A 26519-nucleotide genomic window follows, 5' to 3' on the forward strand; every position below is an offset into this window, starting at 1 on the left:
CATGGGCAGAGGAGCGTGGCGGGCTACAGTCCATGGGGTCGCAAAGAGTCAGACACGACTTAGCGGCTAAACAACAACAACAACAACGGCAAAAGTACTGGGTATCTATTAGATGCATACTGAGGAGTAGTGGAATAGATATTATAGTTAACCTGTACCCCTTTTCTGCTCCATCATACTTTACTTATTTTTAATTTGGGAGCATTTTATGACCAGAATGACTGAGGCTTCTGTTTTCTTCCTTTGTCTCTGGGTGGGTGGAAACACGACACGTTCAACGTTTACAGGGAAGAGGTGCGCAAACAAAGTATAAAAGAGCTACTTCTCGGATTTTGGCCTGAGCTTTCTCTCCTTATCCCCTGAAATCTTTATTCTGTTATTTTCCTCTTATTTTCTAGGTTAAATGCACTTACGGAAAAAGGAAAATTTGATAGTAAGATAATAGAATGTTGTAATATGGCAATGGATTCCTCAGTGGAAAACAACATGTATATAAACAAAGTGTGGGTTCAATGTGAGAATGAAAGTTGTTTGAAATGGAGACTGTTATCAAATGAGGATAAAGCCAAAGTCAATCACAGTGAACCATGGTACTGCTTCATGAACACTGACTCAAAGTACAATAAGTGCTCTGTTTCTGAAGAAGACTTTCCTGAAGAGTCTCAGCTTCATCAAAGTGGATATAAGATCGTCTATTCACAGCTGCCTCTTGGAAGCCTGGTTTTGGTAAAATTAAAGAATTGGCCAAGGTAAGATTTTTGTTGGTGTTTTCTAATAAACTTTTGAGGTATAGTCTTGCTAAGTTTATTAACTTTCAAAACTTTTCAAACAATCAACTTCTCTGTTGTTGTCTAACTTATTTATTGTTTTCTGATCTCACTGTTATTCTTTCCCTGACTTGTTTGGGTTTAATTCTTCTTTGTCTAGTTTCTTAAATTGGAGACTTAGATAACTGATTCATATCTTTTTTTCTTCCAGATATGGGCAATTAAAGCTATAAATTTCTCTTTAAGCACTGCTTTAGTTATATCCCACAAATTTTAATATGCTTTGTTTTATTACAATTCAGTTTGTGATTTTTTTCTTTGAAATGAGTTATTAGAATTGTGTTTTTAAATGACCAAATACGGGATTTAAAAAATATTGTTATTGAGTTCTAATTTAAATCTCTTGTAGTCTGTTTCACTGAATCTTGTTTTATGGCCCAATGTGGCCTATCTTGAAAAAAATTTACATTCTTTAATTATTGCCTAGATGCTTAAAAGATCTTTTTTCTTCTGATTTTTGTACATTTACTATTTTATAGCTCCATGTTTCCCATTCTGGGTTGATTTCTCTAGTATGCAATGGGCATTTTCAGTGTGCAGTTTCAAGTCTTTTCATCTCGATTACGTTTTTCTTAAATTATAACTAGTTTATTCAGTTTCATTGCTTTGATTGTATGTTTGGATCCCTGTAGTACTGATGGTGAATCTTCTCTGGTGAGCTTTGGTATTACTTTTTCTTCAGGAGTTTTCATCTTTGAAATTTATGTATTTTCCCTTTCCATATGTTATTTTTCTGAAGGAGTTACCAGTTCTTGTGTTCTTCTAGTTCAGTCTTTATTGAAAAATTTAAAATTTCTTTCAAGAGTTTTGCCCCTTCTCTTTTCAAATCTTCCTTTTCTCCTATCACTTTGTTTTCATTTGTATTCAGTGATTCGCCATGAAAAATGTTAGATGTTTGCTTTCCTACGGAGACTGTGATGGGCTCATCTAACACACAACACAGAACACACACAAGAGGTCTCCAAGGCAACACCGAGAAGCGCGCTCCTACTCTATCACTTCCTGTTACGGACCGGATTGTGGTTCCCCCTAAAGGCCGTGTGCTAAATCCCTAACCTCGGAATGAGACTGTATTTGGAATGAGAGCCTTTAAAGAGGTGGTTAAGTTAAAAGAGGCCCTCATCCAATCTGACTGGTGTTCCTGTAAGAAGAGAAACTTCAAGTACACAGTAGACAACCAGGGCCGTGTGCAGAGCACAGCCCTTGAGAAGACAGCATCTGCAACCCTGGGAGAGGCCTCCAGGAAAACCAGCCCAGCTGATACCTTGATCTGCGACTTCTGGCCTTTAAGACTGTGGGAGAATAAATTTCTGTTTGTAAGCTACCCAGTCTGTGATAATTTTCTATGGCAGCCTTAGCAAACCAATATACTTAATATCTTTCCAGATGTGGAAGTCTCTCAAATATGTACCTTTTGTTACTGAGAGTTTTTCTAGGGATCAAATGTGAAATATTGTTTAAAAATACATGTATGTTAATTGATATGTGCATATATTAATTGATAGATATATAGTTTATACATATATAATTGTTGTTGTTGTTTAGTTGTTAAGTCGTGTCCAACTCTTTGTGACCCCATGGATTGTAGCCTGCCAGAGTCCTATGTCCATGGGATTTTCCAGTCAACAATACTGAAGTGGGTTGCCATTTCATTCTCTAGGGGATCTTCCTGACCCAGAGACTGAATCTGCATCTCTTGCATTGGCGGGCAAGTTTTTTTTACCACTAAGTCACAAGGGAATCCCATGTAATAATAGGATGGTCTTTAAGAGGAGCTAGAGTTATGTAAGAACAAATGTTTTTAAAGGTGTGAATATGAGCACTTATTTTTGAAGTTACTTATGAAGGTATTTGTAGTCCCATGCTATTTTTCATATCTCTAACATTTTGAAAGCAGAGCATTTATATTTACTAATGGAAATTCTGAAGGTTCAGTAATTCTAATTCAAGAAATGGATTTGAATCTTGTCACTATGTCTGAAATATTACATTAGAAATTTGATTAGGAATTTCTTTTGCAGTTTTGTGCTTATAACTGAGGGTTAGAGTTTGAAATACGAATGAAGCATGTTTTACTCCAGTCCCTAAATTACCTCTAATCTGTGATTAAGACCATCAAAATGCTGCAAAATACAGCTATACCCACCTTCTTGCTTACTGGAAAGAGTAAAATACATTTTGCTATGCAGTCACATAAATTCTTCTTTATAAACTAACTACAAATGAACACAGACTTAAAGTACAGACTAGGAAACTCAAATCTATTGCTTTATTGCTTATTCAGTACCACAAATACATAGAAAGATGGTAACAGGATAAATTGCAGTCAGTTCGGTTCAGTTCAGTTCAGTCGCTCAGTCATGTCCGACTCTCTGTGACCCCATGAATCGCAGCACGCCAGGCCTCCCTGTCCATCACCAACTCCTGGAGTTCACTCAGACTCACGTCCATTGAGTCAGTGATGCCATCCAGCCATCTCATCCTCTGTCGTCCCCTTCTCCTCCTGCCCCCAATCCCTCCCAGCATCAGAGTCTTTTCCAGTGAGTCAGCTCTTTGCATGAGGTGGCCAAAGTACTGGAGTTTCAGCTTTAGCATCATTCCTTCCAAAGAAATCCCAGGGCTGATCTCCTTCAGAATGGACTGGTTGGATCTCCTTGCAGTCCAAGGGACTCTCAAGAGTCTTCTCCAACACCACAGTTCAAAAGCATCAATTCTTCGGCGCTCAGCCTTCTTCACAATCCAACTCTCACATCCATACATGACTACAGGAAAAACCATAGCCTTGACTAGATGAACCTTTGTTTGCAAAGTAATGTCTCTGCTTTTGAATATGCTATCTAGGTTGGTCATAACTTTCCTTCCAAGGAGTAAGCGTCTTTTAATTTCATGGCTGTAGTCACCATCTGCAGTGATTTTGGAGCCCAAAAAAGTAAAGTCTGACACTGTTTCCACTGTTTCCCCATCTATTTTCCATGAAGTGATGGGACCGGATGCCATGATCTTCGTTTTCTGAATGTTGAGCTTTAAGCCAACTTTTTCAGTCTCCTCTTTCACTTTCATCAAGAGGCTTTTTAGTTCCTCTTCACATAGCCAAACATCAGTTCTTAATTAAGAAATATAGATACTGAAATTTCAAATGGGAAGACCAGTCAACTGGCTACAGAGACACTTGGCAGTGTAGCATTATGTGTGTTAATTGTTAGCCTTTGCCCTTACCCCTAACTGAAGGCTCAGAACTCAGTCTTATCAACATCTTGGAGTTACTCTTTCTCAGAATAGTTCACACTCTCCTATAAAGCTAAAAAAGCTAAAGAGAAATTGATACAGAATCAAGAAATGCCTGCTTAATCACTGTATAATAAAAGCAAATAATAGTTAGGAGAACATCACTTTCTTTGTCTGTGGTCAAGCTCCATGAAAAATCTAATGGTAATAGTCATATTTGTCGCTACATCATACAGTAACACACACTTATAAAAATACTTATGCAGTCTCTTTCCTCTGAGTTATGCCCACTTCAGCTTGAGGATGGGGCTGTCTTCACTGCTAGGAAGAGAAAGCTATAATGTTTAAGAAATCTTAGAAAGAGCAAAGAAATTAAAGGTTAAAAAGAACTTCATATCTCAGTATAGGAAAATACAATGTCAAGCAGAAGCTAGGCATTTTACACAGACGTTTTGCAAAGATTTCTCATAAATATGAAAATTAAAGAAAATATATTTGCATTCTAAATACTATGGGCTAAACAGTTCAATTCTGTCTGTAAGTTAGCAAGCCAATCCAGTGTTACTTTTTAGATATAGTGTATATTTTAGGGCTTCCCAGGTGGCGCTAGTGGTAAAGAACCTGTCTGCCAGTGCAGCAGATGTAAGAAACCTGAGTTTGATCCCAGGGTTGGGAAGATCCCCTGGAGGAGGGCACAGCAACCCACTACAGTATTCTTGCCTGGAGAGTCCCATGGACAGAGAAGCCTGGTAGGCTATAGTCCGCAGAGTCTGACAAGACTGAAGACTTAGCACACACACATGTATTCATTCATAAATGAGATCTCTATTACATCTTTTTATTAATAGTATTATAAAATATTATTTGATTACTTATTATTTGCATACTTATATACTTTTGTATGTAAATATGTGTGTGTATGTGTAGACATGAGAAATTTCCTTTTCCCATTGGTCCCTGCTGTTAGGTACAGTAAAGAGATTTCTTGGCAAATATAACAGTAAGTTAATGATGATTCCAACTCATCCATTTTGTTTCCTATAGATTAAGGATGAGCTCAAGTAAAATTTGCTATCTCCTTAAACATCCAGACTACAGTTTGAAAAATGTATTTATTTCTTCTCATTGGTTATAAATATATGGCAGCCAATATCATGCTTAAGCTTCAACTTCTGTTGCAGGCAGTAGCTATCTTAGATCATTTCCACCGGATAAGGAAAGTATAAAACATCAGTTTCTTTGTGATATATTTTCTGTTCTTTTGAAATTTCTTGTGCTGCCTAAGTTTCCCACTTCTTGCTGCAAGTGGATTTCAATACCCAATGTCTGTCTGACCTTGCTGTGTTTGTGTATTTTACCTTCCACCGCCCACAGGCTCTGAGACTGACTGTTCGTTTTCCCTTGTAATTCTGATGTCCTTCCCTTGGGTTGTTGACTCTTACTTTCCCTGTCCACCTTCCAGCCCCCACACAGCACTTCAGAATTTCTTCTTGATATGAACACGAAAAACCAGGAAGCAGAAGTGCACAGTGCACTATCAGCATCGACAGTTCTGGAACTCAGATTGAGGTCAGAGTGAGGGTGAAACTGGACATCAGCTTCTTTCTTCAGTCACAGCAAATCAGAGCAGATGATGGATGTAGCAGCTGGAGAGAAGTAATCATGTTTTCTACATCTATTGCCTCTGCTCAGCTTTCCCTACAGTTCGGTACATTCTGTTTTAGCTGAGATATGCAGACTTGGAGTCAGATAATTCCTTTGCATCACCTGAAAGTGCCCAAGTTATTTGGACATTTGATAATGCTTTTCATAATTCATCTTCAAATCAGTACTCAGTATTTTCTGTAATATATTTCAAGTAATGAACAGAAGCTTTTCTGTTGGCATCTAATTCTTTTTAGAAGTCATCTCTTTATATTTTATAGAGTAATTAAATTGAATACTCTTGGACCCAATAGATTTCACTTAAAAAATAGTATCAGAATTTGTGTCAGAAAAGTAGCAGCTCATCTAACACATAAAAACTGCCAAATATTTCTTTTTTAAAAAAAAATTTATTTATTTTAATTGGAGGCTAATTATTTTACAATATTGTATTGGTTTTGCCATACATCAACATGAATCCGCCATGGGTGTACACGTGTTCCCCATCCTGAACCCTCTTCCCACCTCCCTCCCTATACCATGCCTCTGGGTCATCCCTTCTTTCATGTGTTAAATATAAGAAATCCATTTCTGAGATTATTTTAAAGTGAATGGAGTAGGTACTGCTTATAATTTTGTATTGGGTTGGTAGTAATCCTTTTTAAAAATTCAGTGAGGTGCAAATCACCTAATATTAAACATAAACCCCTTATGTTTTATAAAGAGTTTATACAAATAGAATGTAACAATCACAGTTGAGTTACTTTTAAAATAGGTATTGATCATGTTGAAGGACCCACTTGTTCCTTGATTTCTTGTAAGTTGGGTGTCTCCATTGCAGCTGTCACTCATTCTCAGTCATTTATCTACCTGTTGAAGTCTTCTTTTGAGTGGACTCCTTCAGAAATGTAGATTTCTAAAATATGTTTAAAATATAAATTGAACTCAAGTTTATCTCTTAAGCACAGTCCAGTACGAGTTGCCAACTACCGGTAAGATGCTGTGATGTGAGCCTGGTGACCCGATGGTCCTCTTCATTTAGGTTCTGAACTCTCACTTGACTTTCCATTATCATTTCCACTTCTTCCCAAGTATTCAACTTCTTTGGATGTCAGGTTGTTGGACTTAGTTTTTCATTCTCTGTCGTGTCCGTGTGTCCTCAGTCGTGTCCGACTCTTTGCAACCCTGTTGGCTGTAGCCCACCAGGCTCCTCCGTCCATGGGATTTCCCAGGCAAGAATACTGGAGTGGGTTGCCATTTCCTTCTCCAAAGGATCTTCCCAACCTGGGGATCTAACCCACATCTCCTGCATTATAGACAGAAGATTCTTTACCACTTGAGCTATCCAAGCCCTTTCATTCTCTAGCCCTTGTTTTCTCACAATTCCAGGGGCTAGAAGTCTGAGGTCAGGGTGTCAGCAGGGTTGATTTCTTCTGAGGCTTCTCTTGGCTTGTGGGAGAGTCTCTCTTTTTGTCTTCTTGTGGTCTGTCCTCTGTGTGTGTCTAGATCCTAACCTTCTTTTTTATAAGGAAACTAGTCATGTTGGATTAGGGCCTGCCTTTTAACTTGGTTGCTAGACCCTATCTCTAAATAGAGTCACATTCTGAGATCCTGGGAGTCAGGACTTTGACATATGAATTTGGGTTGGTGAAAGGGAAAGTCAGGTCTCTCAGTCATGCCCGACTCTTTGTGACCCCGTGGACTGTAGCCCACCAGACTTCTTTGTCAGTGGGATTTTTCAGGCAAGAATACTGGAGTGGGTTGCCATATGGGTTGGTAGGATGACATAATTCAGTCCATAATGATGGTACTTTATAATATTTTAATTTGTAAAACCCCAAAATGTGTAAAGTGTATGTTTTTGGAACTTTGAAACAGCACAGTGAGGACCTAGAGTGACAGTAAGGCCTAGTTACCTGCTAGAGGCCTCATGTCTGGTACAAGGCAGAACAAGAAACTGGGCCTTCTAACTTGAACTTCACTGCCTTTCTTGCTCTGCAGTACTGCAAACTGAAGAACTTGATAATTGTACAGTTTTTGTATGCTTGGGTGTATTAGCCATGCATATTTTGAATCTTGATCTGTAAAGTTTAGTCAGATTGCTACTGTGCATCCCTTAGTCACAGGCTTCCCCAGTGGCTCAGCAGTGAAGAATCTGCCTGCAGTTCAGGAGCCACAGGAAATGTGGGTTCGATCCCTGGGTTGGGAAGATCCCTTGAAGGGAAAGGCTACACATTCCAGTATGCTTGCCTAGAGAATTCCTTGGACAGAGGAGCCTGGCGAGCTACAGTCCATGGGGTCACTAAGAATCAGATACAGTTGAAGTGACTGAGCACACACACATGCATTCCTTAATCACAGCTTGCTGATCTTCCTTCTTTATTCTCTGAGCAGTAGGTCAGAGTCTTCTGTGATTGGTAAAAAGGCTAAAACTTAGTGGATGTATATGCTGTTTTTGCCAAGTGGGAAACTGAACTGTATCAAGGAATTTCTGAAGGTTGTGTCATGAAAGAACACACCCCTAGAGATTTGTTTTTAGTGAAGGATAAATGTTATTCACAGTCTTCCCTGGTGGTTCAGGCGGTAAAGAATCCACCTGCAATGTGGGAGACATGGGTCTGATCCCTGGGTTGGGAAGATCCCCTGGAGAAGGGAATGGCTGCCCACTCTCGGATTTGCAGTATTGAGGATGTGTACCATTTGGTCACTGCTGATGGAACATATGTGGTGGGGAGGACAACTGCTGTGGTGGGAGGGTAAAAGCAGAACTGCTGCTTTTGTTTCCACTTTTCCCAAAGTTGCTACACCGTCCAGTGTCAGCACAGCCTGAGTCACCAGTCCCCTTTGGCATCCTGGTTCACAGATTGCTAGCTCTCTCCTACCAAGTCAGTGGGTTAACATTTTAGTAGTTAATCATTACAATTGGTGAGAGTTGATTCAAGCCTGCCATGAATCTGATGACTCTTTTTCTCTTAACTTTACTGTTCAGTTCAGTTCAGTCGCTCAGTCATGTCCAACTCTTTGTGACCCCATGAATCGCAGCACGCCAGGCCTCTGTCCATCACCAACTCCCGGAGTTCACTCCAACTCACATCCATCGAGTCAGTGATGCCATCCAGCCATCTCATCCTCTGTCGTCCCCTTCTCCTCCTGCCCTCAATCCCTCCCAGCATCAGAGTCTTTTCCAATGAGTCAACTCTTCGCATGAGGTGGCCAAAGTACTGGAGTTTCACCTTCAGCATCATTCCTTCCAAAGAACACTCAGGACTGATCTCCTTCAGAATGGACTGGTTGGATCTCCTTGCAGTCCAAGGGACTCTCGAGAGTCTTCCCCAACACCGCAGTTCAAAAGCATCAATTCTTCAGTGCTCAGCTTTCTTCACAGTCCAACTCTCACATCCATACATGACCACTGGAAAAACCATAGCCTTGACTACACGGACCTTTGTTGGCAAACTTTACTGTTAGCAGTGCCTAAATGTCTCTTAGCGACCCTGGAAATCATTCTTTTGTCTCATGATTCTTTCTTCTCACATCTTATGAATATCTTCAGTATGTGACTGTTTGAAAACTTTCTATATTTACAGAGATACAACTGATTACTTGTATCATTTGAATATTCTACTTAAAAGACTAAAGTATGAATATGTTTAAAATTTGTAAAAAAGTTATTAAAATTCAAAGGAGGAAGTTTGACAGATGATTGTGATAGATGTATTAATGTCTGCCCTTTTTAAAACATGAAAATAATTAAAAATATTTTCTTTTGAAAGTTGGCCAGGGATACTTTGCCCTGACCCTTTTAAAAGGAAGTATGTGACCCATGACCTGGATGGAGATGTTGAACAATATCACGTAGAATTCCTGGGTGATCCACATTCGAGAACATGGATAGATGCGGAGTTTGTCGGACATTATAGTATCACGTTAAAGGTAGGTACAGTAATGTCAAAACTTTCTTCTTCTTCTACTTGTTTTTAATGATGACTATTTTCTCTCATATCCTAAAAGGTATATAGTTTTTTACTTTTATGTTTATATGAACAGAATAGTATGTACTATTTGTTTAAACTTGAATATTGGTATTTTTAAAACAGCCTTTTCAAAGAAAGTATGAATATAAAAATAGCTATGAGGTAGTTTTAAATTTTATTTCTCTAATGGCTATATAGTATAAATCAACAGAGCGCTCTCTATAATTGCCTTTTGAAACAGTTTTAAGATTATCATTCGATAATTTTTCAGTTCTCTTGAGAAAACTCTTAAGTTATAGCCCTAGCTCACAGGAAAGATTAATTATGGAATGCAACCAGATTTTTTCAAATTTCAAACAGAATATTTCATTATACTAACTCCTTCAGTATTTTTTTATTCTTTTTAAACTTTTTAAAACACAGTCTGCAATTAATAAATAGACTGAATTCTCAAGTTGATGAGAGTAAGTGAATTGAACCTATTTTCATGGGTTTGGTTTAGTTATTATAAATTAATTATCTATATCTGTATTCTAATACTGAAACTTTCCATCTGCAAACTATGCTTTCATTAGAAATCTGATTAAAAAGTAGATGTCAAAAATATGAATGCCTTTGATTCAATTTGGATGGTTCCTATTGTAGAGTGAGAAGTATATATATATTCAGATATACATATAAATGTATGTACATTTATGACATGCCATTTAGTCCACAGTATATGTAAATCTGTGGAAATTTGAGGTACTTGCTGAGGGACTTTACTGAATCTCTGACCATACTGTATCTTTGTTCCTTTCAGCTTAAAAGCAGTGGGTAGGGAAGGCTGACTCAGTAGAAATGTTTGTGTGGAATAACACCACATGCATTCCTTTTTGGTGGCTGTGAGCCAGTCATGTTGTATGAGGCACCTCTCCACTCACTTGTTGCCTGGGCACTTCTGCGGACATCCTCAGGAGACAGAGGGGAATGTTCTCCCTCTGTGCCCCTTCCCTTTTCTAAAAGACACAGAAGCCTTCCAGCTTCTCATGGAGCAGAACTTAGAGTCCCAAATGTTTGACAAGTGTGATAAAGAGCAGAGCATTCTTCAAAAATTATATTTAAACATATGTAAAAAATCAAAGTGTAGACAGAAAACAACAAAATTCTGTAAAGCAGCTAACCTTCCTTTAAAAAATGAATAAATTTTTAAAAAATCAATGTGTATTTTTAGTTGTCTGAACTAGCGTTACTCTCAGGATTTGAGTTCTGTCAGGATAAATTTAAGTAGTCGGATTCCAGTGAGCATACCATTGGTCCCTGGGACAAGGAAAAAATCTGCTGCAAAACAAAACTAAACTCAAGAATAAGAACCCATAATAAGGTCTGAAAACATTAAAGCAAACTTAAAAAATTTTGCAAATACCAGGAATTCAGGGTGCTTAAATTAAACAGGTTCCTAAAGCAAGAATGAGGACAGAAAAAAATAAAGCATTTGTTTCATGTCTCTGGTGCCTGGGTGAATAACTCCCTGGGTACCCATGGACTCTGGGAAGGCTCTTGCCTCTGCTGTGATTCACAGTACCTACCTATAGGCTCTTATCTCTTACTCTCTTCTTGTTTGTGTCTTCTTCTTCCTGTCCTTTCTTGGAGCTGATAAAATGAGAATGCCTTCTTCTGTGAGTTTCTTCTTTCAAGACTGAAATTTTAGTTTCCCTTTACCTCAGTTGGCACATGCCCGGCTGTCCTGATGTGCTCAGATCCCCTACTCCTGGCTACCTAAGGATCTCCACTTGCCAGAAAGGAGACTCACAGATGATTGACACCTCATTATTCCAATGAAAAATCAGGGAGCAGAAAGGAAAGAGGTCAGCTCAGGAAATGCTGACAACCATGATAGGAAAATGGTCAAAAGTCATCCATATAAGAAATCATTTCAAAATGAATAACATCAAACTACGTAATACCCAGGGGTGACTGAGATATCCCTGTCCCTTGGAGATGGAGATAGTACTGACTCCAACCTGCACTTCAGTTGCCTAGACTTGCCAGGAATTTAATGCATTATGTCCTCTCTTCACTGGGGCTCCTTCCTCCCCAGATACTGTGTCTGCACTGTACTCCATCGATCCAGATACTAAATTCACACTTGTGCCCCCATAAAAATATCACTCACATGAAAATAACATGTATTAAACAATATAGACCTTCTTCAGGATTTTTGTAGAAGAGATGGAGAATGGTTGCACATTACACTTACCATCTCAGCTCCTTTTCTAAAAGCAGACAAACAATGATAAGCATGTATAGCTCTCACTGCTCAAATTGACTACATCTTACTTCATATATTATTTCAACATTAATTTCTCCTTATTTGTATCAGCTTAGTTTAACAAGTGATTAAATACTATTTCAGAGTTTTCACTGACTGTGGATTATATCTATTTTGTGTGTGTTTTATGGTGGGAGAGTCTCTTCTAGAAAGACACTATATGCATTTATGAGAAAATAGAATATTTTTTCATTTTAGATTCTGAAAATGTTAACTATTCTCCTTTACTTCATGTTTGTCTAGGCTTTTGCTTTTTTTTTTTTTTTTTGGTAGTCACTAGAAAGTTGTTACGTTTATGGGACCACTGACATTAATTTCATTGTTGAAAGCACAACAGAGCTCTGTTGCTGTGAATGAATATGTATATGAATGTACGGTTGATAAACTTTTCCCCATTAAATAAAATTACTCATCGATATACTGCGATATATTTTAGAAAAAAAGTTGAAGGCCATATTTAGATTCTGTATTTGTAACTTATGTTAGTTTAGTCATACATTTTATTTTTTAACTTACTAGAAAATCAGTAAAGATAGGTGAAATCCCCTTCCCCCTTTTTAAAAAAACATTGATTCCCTTATGGTATATATGCAGAATACATGTCACTCTGGTAATTACTCAGAGAATATAGACATGACATGTGCTAGATAACTATTAGAGTTAATGCATGGAGTACAATTCATTCCCCAATTAGCACAAATGTTTTTTCTTTTATATTTAGTAGGTCCATGTCTGCAGAACCTACTACTTGCAAATTTATTCTTTTGCTCGATAGACTACATGACTTAGTTTAGCATTTCTTAAGCCTGGCTTTGCATTAGAAGGCTTTATAAAGTGATAACAACAACAAAAATAACAGCAAAACACAGCAGCAGTGCTAGCACTGTGTTCTACTGGATCACTTAAATTAGAAGGTCTTGGATTAAGGCCAGGTCCTTCAGATGAATCTGATGTGCGTTTCAGAGGGAGACAGAGAGAGAGAGAAGCACTAAGTTTTCTCAACTTGAGGCATCAGAGTTTTGTTGGTTTATTTCTGTGTGCACGCTTAGTCATTCAGTCGTGTCTGACTCTTTGCGACTCCATGGACTATGGCCCTTCAGGCTCCTCTGTCCGTGGGATTTTCCAAGCAAGAATATTGGAGTGGGTTGCCATTTCTTCCTCCAGGAGATCTTCTTGACTTAGGGATCAAACCTGCATCTCCTACTTCTGCATTGGCTGGTTTCTTTACCCCTGAGCCACCTGAGAAGTCCTTGGTTTATCTCTGCTAGTGCAGTGATATAACTGTGGTCATGGCTCACTGTTTCAGGACGCCTTTCTCCTACTTCGTTTGTTAGTCTTTCACTTTGGTTTTCCTGGAGATGATGCCGACTGCCATAGCCTCACATGTCTAACCCAGAAATCAGAGTTTTTCTGAACAAAGCTTTAAGTCATACTGGTTATTCAACACTATACATAATTTATAGATATTGCTGATAAAACTGATGTATAATTTAAATGTAATATTTATAGCATGTTTTAGTTGATCATCTATCTTATAGGTTATTACTGGACATAAATAATGTACTCTAACCATGCCTGTTTGTTTTTTTTTTTATTTTATTTTTAAACTTTACAATATTGTATTAGTTTTGCCAAATATCGAAATGAATCTGCCACAGGTATACATGTGTTCCCCATCCTGAACCCTCCTCCCTCCCCATACCATCCCTCTGGGTCATTCCAGTGCACCAGCCCCAAGCATCCAGTATCGTGCATCGAACCTGGACTGGCAACTCGTTTCATACATGATATTATACATGTTTCAATGCCATTCTCCCAAATCTTCCCACCCTCTCCCTCTCCAACAGAGTCCATAAGACTGTTCTATACATCAGTGTCTCTTTTGCTGTCTCGTACACAGGGTTATTGTTACCATTTTTCTAAATTCCATATATATGCATTAGTATACTGTATTGGTGTTTTTCTTTCTGGCTTACTTCATTCTGTATAATAGGCTCCAGTTTCATCCACCTCATTAGAACTGATTCAAATGTATTCTTTTTAATGGCTGAGTAATACTCCATTGTGTATATGTGTCATAGCTTTCTTATCCATTCTTCTGCTGATGGACATCTAGGTTGCTTCCACGTCCTGGCTATTATAAACAGTGCAATGCCTGTTTGGATTACACTTTTCTAGTTCTTTATACTGCCAAGAAAATTAAGTATTGCACTCCTGGTGCTGGGAGGCTCTTGTGGTAAAATTTAACTTTTTTCGTCCATGATGTGAGTGGATTTTTTTTGGCTATGTATTTCAACAGTCTGCTGTCTTCTCTGTGGAGGATATACCTGTAGATGTGCAAGCACTTCTTTGGGTATTAGATGCCATTTGGTAGTGTGGAGCTGCCTGTGTTTTGCAGGGAAATGAAAAGGGAGCAATGTGGTATTGCTAAACATGCGCTCCACAACTCCTAGAATTTTGCTTCCTGATTGGGGTGGTCATTAATACTGTTCACCAAAGTGTTCCAGGTTTCTGCCTCCCTGTTATAAAGTAGAGATGCATGTCTGATACTCTTGTGCAGGGTGAGGCCAAAGAGTTATGAGTGAGTGAGGAATATCTGAGCATATGATTGTGTCCAGTGCAACATCCTGTAGACTTCTGTCTTGTGGCTCCATGACTGATAATGTTTGAAATTTTGGTTTGCTGCTCTCTCAGCCTGGATCCCTGGACTACTCTTCGCAAAGGCCTCCACTGCCAACAAATAACAGATGTGCAGTGTGAAGAAGAAATAAACTGGCCTATGTTAAGTCCCTAGGATTATTCTGACAGATAATTAATGATAGCAGAGAGGATGTTACAGTTCTTTGTAACCTGTATCTTTAGAAGAAGCATTCCTGAAGCTTCAGTACTCTTCAGAATATGGCCAGATGACTGAGGTCACATTACTCTTAATTTCTCCCAGTCTGTAAATAGAAATAACACAACCTATAGTAATTTAGGGGCTTCGCCAATGACTCAGTGGTAAAGAATCCACCTGCAGTGAAGGAGCTGCAGGAAATGCGAGTTTGATCCCTGCGTTGGGAAGATCCCCAGGTGGAGAGCTTGGCCACCCACTCCATTATTCTTGCCTGGAGAATCCCATGGACAGAAGAGGCTAGTGGGCTACAGTTCATAGGGTTGCAAAGAGTCAGTCACAGCCGTAGCAACTTAGCACGTATGGTAATTTATCAAATACTTTGGTTTCTTTCCTGTATTATGATAAACATATGGATAGAAATTACCACCAGTGATGATACACTGAATGTAAATTTGGTCCAGTAAATGTCCCCCAGTGGAGGGCTCTGATTGTCAGCATGTACTGCAGTGACTCCAAAAACCAAACAGGCCCATGAATAGCAGTTATGGATCTGAATCCATACCGTAGGTCAGGGACTGGGTGGATCCTTGTATAATAATATAATGCAATAATGTATCATATGTATATGTAATACACTTAGATATACATATTATAATAAATCACTGCATTTGTTATAATAAATGTAGTATTTAAAGGCGCACGGCACCCCGTGAAGCAGGCATCATCACTGTTGCCGTATGCAGGAGCTGAGTCAGGCTGCGTGTCTGACCCAAGGCCAGGCAGCTGCTGGGGGACGGGGCAGTGCCTGGTGCCAGTGTGTCTAACCCCAAAGTCCATTCTTCTGTTTTACGCCTTACCAGCTTGCACATGCATAAGCATCAGCCTAATTTATTGTTGAATGTTTTCCACATTTGCACCTAATAAATGAGGAACATTTTCACCTTTTAATCCTAATATGCGTGTTGAATGATGGCAGTTTCTGGTCGACTTGTTTTTTATTTGCTGCTTGATGTTCCCCTTTGCAGGACTAGTGGCCAAGCAGAACTCTTGCTGTTTTCAAATTACAATTGCAATAGTCATTTGACATGTCTAGATTAGCATCTATTTGAGCAAGTGTTTTGCTTCTCAGATTTTATTAGGATTCAAACTCTAAGAATGTAGTCTTTAAAAAGGATTAGCAAATTAGTTTATAACTAGATCATCAGGCAGCATTTTGCTCTTAGAGTAATGAAGTAAAACAGGATACAAATTTATTTAGCTTGCTGTCTGTGGAAAGCCACATTTGCCAGAAAAAAAGTGTACATATGTGTGTGTGTGTTTGCACCATGTTCCTGTTGGCAAATAAGCTGTTATAGCTACCAAACTCTCAGTAAATTTTTATCATTCTGATTCCATATTTAGTATAAAATATGTTGTAATTTTGGTATTATTGGATTAAGATTTTTGTTTGTTTGCTTGTTTTCTAAGCATCCTTTAATTTTTGACCTGAAGAAAGTTTAAGGGAATTAGAACATGTTTTTATAGGTATGAATTATTTGTGAATAATCTGCCAAGAAAACTCATTGAAATGTATTAGGAGAAGAATGAAGTTGTCATAGTGATTAAAAGGCAGGCTCTAGAACCCAGTCCTTTGGGTTTGAAGGTTGGCTGTCTGCTTACTAGATGTTTTTCCTGAAGCAAGTCATTCCTGAAGCAAGTCATTTACCTTTTACCAGTCCCACACACCTCATCTTAAAATGGAAGTTATAATAGTAGATGCTTCATGGAGTTGTCATAGGGTTAACTGAGGTTACATGTGTAAAGCACTTAGCATGGTGCTTATCATATAGTAGGCTTTTAATAAACATTAGTTCATGCTGTCATTGGAAGTACAGGTGAAATACAGGTTACATTATTTATTTCTTCTTCCTGGAAACCCACATCTACAGGAGAGAGTACCAAAAAAATTTTTTTTACCAAGAATAGTAAGGTGGAGAATAATATCTTTTCTTCTGACTAAGATTTTATGTGAAAGATAACATGATTTTAGTGTTTTTTTTATCAGCCAATACCTTCCTCCCCAAAATTGACAGAGATAGGGGGAGGCCTGGCGTGCTGCAATTCATGGGGTTGCAAAGAGTCGGACACGACTGAGCAACTGAACTGAACTGAGGGCTAAGTGATCATGTTATTCTTTGATTTTTCAGCACATGACTGGAAGTGGTCATTGCTGTGGTGCTTTTCTACTTTAGTGTGAAAAAAGTGGTGAGACTTCTTGAGAGCAGGACATAGGTTAGAGCCTTCTTAATCTGACTTCTTGGTGAGTGAATTGTCCCCAGTATCAGCAATGCCTCAAGAATACTTTAGTTTTCTCTGATGGAATTTGGAAGGAGACTAGGAAATATTATCTTTTATGTTCTTTGCAACTGAATAAAACCAGTTTTTTTTCCTGTATCTCTATTCTGTCTCTTTGATTCAGTCATATTTGTATATGCTGACTTTGCTGCTCCAAATAAATTCTTGAATTCACTTCTGTCATCTCTCAACTTCATCTCTTATGAATTTAGAGAGCTGTGAACTTGTACTGAAGTTAAAAGTCCAAATGCACATAATATGACCAACTTTACTCAGTTGATAAAGGAAGGAACAGAGGGGCTACCTTTCCCATCATCAAATGCAGGAAAAATGTATTAAACAACAGCCAGCTTTCTCATGTTCTTCAGCAGACAGCAATAATCTTTCCTAAGGAATTCTCAACTTTCTAGAAGTGCTTATTTTCTGTTAAAGAAACCAGAGTCAGATTATTGTTTTTAAACCAAAATATAAGTCTCACTAAATTGTCTTCAAGGTAATTTAATCCCTTATGAGTAATTTAATCCCTTATGAAATAAAGCTGCCGTATAATGAGATGTTTCTGTTGAGCTTGTTAAATTAGTAAAAGGTTGCAGAGTAACTGTTTGATGCTTCAAGGAATGGTGATGTCCAAAACTCAAAACCATGGAACTGAAAGTCTACAATTTATGTATTAACTTCTCTTTTCTTTAATTTGTCCACTTTAAAAAAAGTATCTTCTGACCAGTTACTAGGAACAGTCTGTGACTCAGGCAAAACCCTAAACAGTGCAGATTAAACTAACTTTGAAAATAAATTCCAGAACTACCACTTCCTTCCCATTTTGTTCAGCTCACAGTATATGAGCTGATTGTGTCACATATTTAACCATCCTCTTCTCCTGGCTCTCCCACCTGCTTGTGTGATTCTATTTTTAAATAGAATCTGAGCATCTGTCTGTAATAAATACAACATTTGTTTTCCCACAAACACATATTCCCTAAAAAACAAGCAAATGTGGAGTAGAAAACAGCAGCCAAGAATGTTAACTCTTTTAGGCTCATGTCTTGAGATCCTTTAAACCAAGCCTGACTGTTTTAGGTATCAGAGCAAATGAACACATGATTTAAACCCTTTCTCCCTCTTGTATTTAACATCCCAGCTGCAGCAGGCAGCCTGGCCAGAACCCTAGGAGACAGTGGCCCTGGAGATTTCACAGACCTTAAAAGTTATCAGTTGACCCAACACTCACTTCCTGTGGTTTGTTTATCAATATATTACGGCTACTTCACTGTCATTTTTATTGTTGTAATATTGGAGTGGGTTACTGTTTCCTTCTTCAGGGGATCTTTCTGACCGAGGGATCAAACCCACGACTCCTGCTTGGCAGGAGGACTCTTTGCCACTGAGCCACCTGGGATGCCCATTATCAGTTTAGCAGTGAAATGTGTGTATGCCCATTTGCTGTGGACTTAAGGATACATTCACTTTTGTGAAATAAAAATTCTACAGCTTGAGATAAAAGTATGTGAGATACTTTAAATTGTACACAATAAATTAAGGTTTTTATTTTTTAATTGTGATAAAATACATGTAACGTAAAATTTACCATTTTAACTGTGTATCTAGTGGTGATTTAAGTTTGTAACTCCTGATTAATAATCCTAGAAAAAAATTTTCCTAAGCAATGTAAATATGACCCAATACAGAAAATGCCAGATGGTAGTTTCCTATCATTTTCAACACAATTTATTTCTTATGATAATGACCTACAAGCTCTTCATAACATCATCTTTGAGGTTTGTGTGACGATATCGCCTTCTAGTGAAATATCATTTTATAGTCACTGAGCCCATGAATTCTGGAGCCAAACTGCCTGTGTGTGAATGCCAGCTCTCTCACTCACTGGCTCTGTGAACTTGTGTCGAAACCAAGTGCCTCCATTCCCTTATGTGTAAAATGAGAAAAGTACCTACCTTGCAAGCTAGTTGGGAAGTTAAAAAAAAAAAAAAGAAACTGTTTGTGAAGTGCTTCAGATTGTACCTGACACTTCGTACTACATAAGCAGCCCTGGATATATTAGTGGATACAAACAACAATGGACTCATTAATAGTAGAACTGCTCTGGACATAAAGTACACAGTCAGCTCCTCCCTGTTGTTGATAACAGTTTCTGTCTTGTTTTCTTGGACTTCAGAGACTATATGATAAATGTTTACATTCTGATCATTTATGACATTGATAACCAACATTTAAAAACTGCTTTACAATTTATAAAGTACCTTTTAATGTATGCTGTCTCATGGGATTTTCGTTTATTGTTAAGGAAGTTAGGTCTCACGTTAGGTGACTTGCCTGAGGTCAAACAGCAGCAGAACTGGGACTCAAGCCCAGGTCTTCTGACTGCGAGTTCCAGGTTTTTGCATTATGTGACAGCCTGCTTGGTTTACATTGGACCATCTGTTTCTAATCTTTAGAAGCATACCAAATTCGTAATAAGCTATCATCTATAAACTGGAAAATCACAAAGCCCTTCTTATTGGTCTCCTGGTGTTAATTCAGCCAACTTGATTAATTAACTTAATCTTTAGCCAGGGCTTTTCAAAGTTGGACAAAGATGTGACAGATCTCTTCACCTTTAGTGCACTGATTCTTAGCCAAGGATCTTGGGCCTCTGCATGGCTGTCACTAAAACTTAGTATTTATTTCATTCCCTTGTAACCTTAGAAGTAATTGGTTATTATTAATGCAAACTTTGGTATCCTGATACCAGGGTTTGTTTTTTGTTGTTGTTTGTTTGTTTTACTCTAGTTTTGTTTGCCAAACTTACTCATCATCACATTCTCCTATAGAATTCTTTAAAAATGTATATTCCTGAGGGATTTCCTTGGTGGTCCAGTGATTAAGAATCAGCCTTCCAATGCTGAGGACACAGGTTTGATCATTGGTCAGGGAACTAAGATCCCAAAGGCTGTGGAGCAGCTAAGCCTCTGTGCTGCAGCTGCTGAGCCATGCTGTCTAGATCCTCAGAAGCCTCAACAGGAGAAGCTTGCAAGCTGCAGCGAAGACCCACTGTAGTCTATATATGTATTCCTGAACCTGCATCCTGGGGAGTGTCTGAGGAACCACTCTGTAGCAGATTGTCTCCCCATATACCTATGCTCTGCTTTACTACAATTAGCTAAAGAAGAGATACATAAAAACATGTGTTATTTTTATTGTGTTTACCTTGTGGAATATAAGTCTTCTCAGGTGGCACAGTGGTAAAGAATCTGTCTGCCAATGCAGGAGATGCAAGAGATGCAGGTTCAATCCCTGGGTCGGAATATCCCCTGGGATAGGAAATGGCAACCCACTCCAATATTCTTTCCTGGAAAATCCCATGGAGAGAGGAACCTGGTGTGCTTTATTAATGTTTTTGAGTCCATGTGCTAAAGAAGCAAGGCAAAGCTTCAGCAAAACTGTGGTATTGGATACCCTGTCCCTTTAAATAGTTTCTCTCTTGGTGGTGACTGATTTTTTCATTGCTGAAGTAGCCGGAGGCCTCTTTCTTTCTCTCGTCTCTCAAAATCTGGTCTACACATTAAATGACAGAAGTATTCGCTGTATGAAAAGGGATATCAGTCCAGATAACAGACCAGCCTGAAATGTTAGTCTGTGTGTGTATGTATGTGCATGTGCTCAGTCAGTCAGCTGTGTCTGACTGTAGCCTGCCAGGCTCCTCTGTCCATGGGATGTCCCAGGCAGGAATACTGGGGTGGGTTGCCATTTCCTACTGCAGGGCATCTTCCTGACCTAGGGATCGAACTCACATCTCTTGTGTCTCTTGCATTGGCTGGTGGATTCTTTACCACTGTGCCACCAGGGAAGCCCCAAAATGTTAGACTAGGGCTCCTTTAAAAACAACATACAGTGGTTGTTTATCCATCTTGTTAGGAAAAAAAACTTAGATATTCAAAATACTTAGAAAACACATGTTAAAGTCCAGATGAATGAAGAGCTTAGCTGGAAGCCTGTGGGTTTTCTAATTTGTCCATTGGGGCTGTTTTACCTAAAGCTGCTTGACTTCCTTCCCCTCCCCCTCCCCAAAGTTCAGGACCTGCTCAGGCATGTGTCAAACCAAGTAATGGAATCACCTTAAAGGTTTGACTGTCACATTTTCTTATTCTTTCCTTTCTGCCTAATTTCTCCCCTAGTACTCATAGCATTCTTGGTATTATCTTTGAAGTTGATGTAAGGGATCAGACTAAACAGAGCTGGAACTTTGTTGGGGGGAAGGGAGGTCAACTGGCTCATACTTTTCAGTTTTTTTGGATGTGGGAGACCTAAGTTATTTTGATCTTAAAATCTGGCTGAATTAGAGTAAGCAAATTCCTATTTATGATTTTGAAACCATTATTGCTTCCAGGACTCAATAATTTGAATGGGCTGTCTAAATCATCCAGAACCTGTATTAAAGATGGCAGGTAACAGAGGAGGCAGGTGTTACGAAGCCCAGGCATGTGAAGTGCACAGAGGTTCCTGTGACTATCTTCTAGTTGGCATCAGAGGAATGAGAATGTTCTTACTGTTAAGATTGCTGGTTGCTATTGCGGAAATCCAATTTAAGGAAGACAAGACATCCTTATGATTAACTTCCTACTGAACTTCTTTGAAAGTTGCTTCAGTAGCTTCTTGAAAGCTACTGTAAACAGTAGCTTTGGCCTGATAGGAAATGGGTGTTGCATCACGGGTTGAGTCAGTGAGGTACACTGGAAGTTTGAGTGTATAAACAGCAACAGTCAACAGAAATCCTTAAGCAGAGGACTTTACTGGGTGGTGGTGTTGGTCCCCAAACATTTAGGAGAGATGCCTTTCAAAGGAAAATTATTTTGTATTTCTTTAGGTTATAAAGTCTGTGAATTATCCCCCCATGCTTCTAAAGACATATTATAACTTAAAGTAATAAAATAGTAAGGTAATGGTCAGTATTTAAAGCTGTTTCAATGAATTTATGAAATCCAATACAACAGTTTCAGTACTTAGGATTCCAGTTTTCCAGATTTTTATTATATTCTCAACACTGTGTCTGAAAGATACATTTCATAAATTATAAATACTTATATTTGCAGCTAACTTTGTTATTAATATCATCAAAATTTGAATCGACAGTATTGGATAGTAGCTGCTCTGTGGTATCTATAGGATTTTAGTGAGGCTCTGCCATCCCCTCGAATAGGTCATATTAAGATGATTTGCTTGAATTTAATTTTAAAATTAGGTAGTATTTTTTTTGCATAACACTTAAAGTACTTGAAATTAGACACTATTTTTTTTCAAGAAAAAATGCTATTAACATCATAGGATAAATCAGTGGTTCATGAAATACTATACAGATCTGACTTCTTACAAGAAAATGAAGTTTAACATCATCTTAGAAATAATATCAGGGACTTTCCTGGTAGTTCAGTGGTTAAAACTTCGAGCTTTCAATGCAGGAGCTGCAGGTTCAATCCTTGGTCAGAGAGCTAAGATCCCACATGCTGGGCAGTGCAGCCAATAAATAAATAAATAAACTTAAAAAAAAAAGTAATATCACCATATTATAATGCCAGATAGTCATCATGTTTATACATTTTTCTTTTACTGTTCTAGGGATAATCACATAATTCAGGATTAAAATGTAGCAACCTTTTATTTTCATCTCCAATTTTCTGTCTGGGCTCTGCTCATACCACCATAAACAAAAAATGTCTATTTATAATACTCAAAATAGTTACTGAGCTCCTATTACTTGCACTGATTCTAGGCTCAAAATTTATCAAAACAGACAAAATTTAAATGCCATCAGATGACTTAAATTAGTGGAGTGAGACATGCAGTTAACAAAGTTTTTAAGGACAGATACACTGTGTTAGCTGTTGATGAGTGCCATAGGGAGAAATTAAGGGAGAGCAGTAGACAGGCAGAATGAAGGAGCAGAGCGCCCAGCCAGCGGGGAGAGGAAAGACCACCTGGAGAATCCTGCACTAGGAGATTCTTTGCCACAGCCAACCAGATACCAGGTTGATAATAGTTTTTGTTTCAATTATATTTTTCCCTTTAATTTATTCCAAAAAGTGGTCATATTTCTTTTATTCTCATCTCTCAGGGATGTTTTCTGTTGGGATCAAAAGCAGAGCTGACCTGTCTCTTTGACCTGAGCTCCCTGAATCTGGGCATGGGGCAGGCAAGAGCATGCAGGCAGAGAAAATCCTTTCAGACCTGGAAGATGACAAGGGTCCACCATTGCCCTGGGGAATGGAGTACCTCACAAAAGAAGAGCGCAAGGTGCGCTGGGAGGTTGATGGTTTCCAGCCTCAGAAAGGACCCTTTGGGCCTGAAGAAGTTGTGATTGCCTGACTCGAGGGATTTGAATAGACATGTTATTCATGGAAGCCTTATGGGTTGAGGAGTAATGATCTCTCCTCACTCTTCAGGTACCATCTTTCCCTCCCAATTTACAGGAACCTAGAGAAAGTAAGGGGTGGCCCCAAAATGAGCAAGATCAAATTTCTTATCCTTGTTGGACAAGGACTGGCACATTCAATTTTATTTAGCAAAAATAATGTGACATTGTGCACACATTCAAGTTTGAGAAGTGAGATTTATCTTGCTACAACTCCAAGTAATTATTGAGTTGTCCAAAAAATTCATTGAGTTTTTTCTATAAGAGAGAGTATGGAAAGAGAGTATGGAAAAACCCAAATGAACTTTTTGGCCAACCCAATATCTTGATTAATTTTTATGGGGAGAAGCAATCTTAAATACAAAACAACAGAAGATACGAATTTCTGCCTGACTGCAGATTTCTCTTCACTGGCCTTATTGGGTGGACAGACACATAGGTATTCTTTGCTTTGAATGTGCTACCTCGTGATATAGAGATAGCACGCATCTTTGTCAGAGAGTCAGAAGTTACTTGGAACAAGATCATATGGGACAGTAGTTAGTTTCAGATGTAACAGCAGAGTGATTTAATTATACATGTATCTATTCTTTTTCAAATTCTTTTCCCATTTAGGTTATTACAGAGTATTGAGCAGAGTTCCCTGTGCTGTACAATATGTCAATCTCAAACTCCCAACCTGTCCCTCCCCTTTCTCCTACCTAGTAACCATAAATTCATTCTCAAAGTGTTTGAGTCTGTTCCTGTTTTGTGAATAAGTTCATACCACTTTTTTAGATTCTGCATATAAATGATGTCATCTGTGTGTCCGTATGGTACTTACTTCACTTAGTGTGATCATCTCTGGGTCCATCCATGCTGCTGTCCATGGCATTCCTTTTAATGCTGCTAAGTCACTTTAGTGGTGTCCGACTCTGTGCAACCCCATAGATGGCAGCCCACCAGGCTCTGCTGTCCCTGGGATTCTCCAGGCAAGAACCCTGGAGTGGGATTCCTTTTAATAGCTGAGTAGTATTCCATTACAGAGAAGGCAATGGCATCCCACTCCAGTCCGCTAAGAGTCGGACACGACTGAGCGACTTCACTTTCACTTTTCACTTTCACGCATTGGGGAAGGAAATGGCAACCCACTCCAGTGTTCTTGCCTGGAGAATCACAGGGACTGGGGAGCCTGGTAGGCTGCTGTCTATGGGGTTGCACGGAGTCGGACACGACTGAAGCAACTTAGCAGCAGCAGTATTCCATTATATGTATGTACTACATCTTCTTTATCATTAAAAAGAACTTTAAAAAACCCCTACAGTTGACCCATGAAAAACTCGAGAGCCAGGGGCATCAACCCTCTGCAGTTGAAAATCTACCTTCACAGTGGTCATTGACTAAAGTGACTTAGCACACACGCATGCACCGTGATCATCAAAGTTCACCAGTTCTGCACCCGAAGATTCAACCAACCTTGGGTCATGTAGTATAGCAGTACATATTGAATGAAAACTCTACATAAAAATGCGATTGCAAAGTTCAGACCTGTGCTGTTCAAGGGTCAATTTCTAAAATTTGTAGGAAAATAAAACGTGGAAGAGGGATCGGATCTGTGTCTCCTGAGTCTCCTGCCTTGCAGGCAGATTCTTTACCACTGAGCCATAAAGAATCTAGGGTAAGCCCAGATATGGGAGAGGGAGTTGGGCCTATAAAATATAGAATTATAATAACTCTCTAGTAGTTAAAGCAGTTTGATTTTAACAGTTATTTGATAGATTAATAGAACAACGTAAAGTTCAAAAGTACATGAAAATACTTAATGGTAAGGTTGTATTCAAGTAGTTTTTTAAAGGTTGTTATTGTTTAATAAATTATATATGTACAGATGGCTAAATTAGTTCTAGAAGGATGAAAAATTTAAATGAAAAAGAAAACACAATTATACTAACACATAAACTAAAAATAGGAGAAGATATTTGTAGTACATATAGCAAAGGGCTACTTCTTTAACACATAAAAATCTCTTACAAATCAATGAGAATGCAACCAATATAAATATTAACAGGATTTGAACAGTTATTCCATAGAAAGGAAAATATAACTGGCTTTTAGCCTATTATACGGAATGAAGTAAGTCAGAGAAAGACAAATATCAAATATTAATGCCTGTCTATGGAATCTAGAAAGACGGTACTGATGATCCTATTCGTGGGGCAGCAAAGGAGACACAGACATAAAGAACAGACTTTTGAACACAGTAAGGGAAGAAAAGGGTAGGACGATTTGAGGAAATAGCACTGAAACGCAGACATGACCATATGTGAAATGGATAGCCAGTGGGAGGTTTAATGTATGAGGCAGGGAACCCAAAGCCCCGGCCCTGTGACAACCTCAAGGGGTGGGATGGGCAGGGAGATGGGAGGGGGGTTCAAGAGGGAGGGGACATATGTATACTTATGGTTGATTCATGTTGATATATGGCAAAAACCATCATAATATTATAAAGTAATTATCCTTCAATTAAAATTTTAAAAAAGAAAAAATATGAAAAACTGATGAATAAGGTCTGGGAATCTAATGTATAACATGGTGACTATCATTATTAATAATGTTGCTGTGTTATATACTTGACAGTTGCTGAGAGCAGATCTTAAATGTTCTCACCGTACACACAGGTAAAGGCTATTATGTGAGTTGATGATATATGTTAACAAACCCTACATGGTAATCATTTCCATATATATATATACACACACACACACACACACATATATATATATCAAATCATTGTGTAGTACTCCTTAAATTTATACAGTTGTCAATTATATATCAATAAAACTGGAAAATGTAAAAAATTACTCAAAATTAAAGAATTTTAGAAATGAAAATTCTAATAGAAAGGAAATACCATTTTTTCCTTAAAAATATTGGCAGAGATCTGAGTTTGGTAACAAGAGTGTTCTCCAGAGTGTGACAAAGCATA

At 38.4% G+C, this 26519-nt stretch overlaps 1 protein-coding gene across 6 annotated transcripts in view; it reads left to right on the forward strand.

The window, feature by feature from the left end:
• Positions 1 to 26519, forward strand: part of ZCWPW2 (zinc finger CW-type and PWWP domain containing 2) — a 147756-nt gene that overhangs the window by 64126 nt on the left and 57111 nt on the right. For 4 of the 6 annotated variants that reach the window (XM_086365606.1, XM_086365613.1, XM_086365610.1 and 1 more), the window contains exons 2-3: positions 399 to 749; positions 9470 to 9629. In XM_086365606.1, coding sequence (XP_086221732.1) covers positions 457 to 749; positions 9470 to 9629 — 453 coding nt within the window. In that variant the 5' untranslated portion in view covers positions 399 to 456. Of the gene's footprint in view, positions 1 to 398; positions 750 to 9469; positions 9630 to 23257; positions 23437 to 26519 lie in introns of those variants that run through there. The other 2 variants (XM_086365611.1, XR_015150832.1) reach the window with 2 other exon arrangements.

The sequence above is a fragment of the Bos grunniens genome, chromosome 22 (assembly GCF_055505025.1).
Source record: "Bos grunniens cultivar Pamir isolate PY7600 chromosome 22, Bosgru_T2T1.0, whole genome shotgun sequence".
Taxonomy (NCBI): Eukaryota; Metazoa; Chordata; class Mammalia; order Artiodactyla; family Bovidae; genus Bos; species Bos grunniens.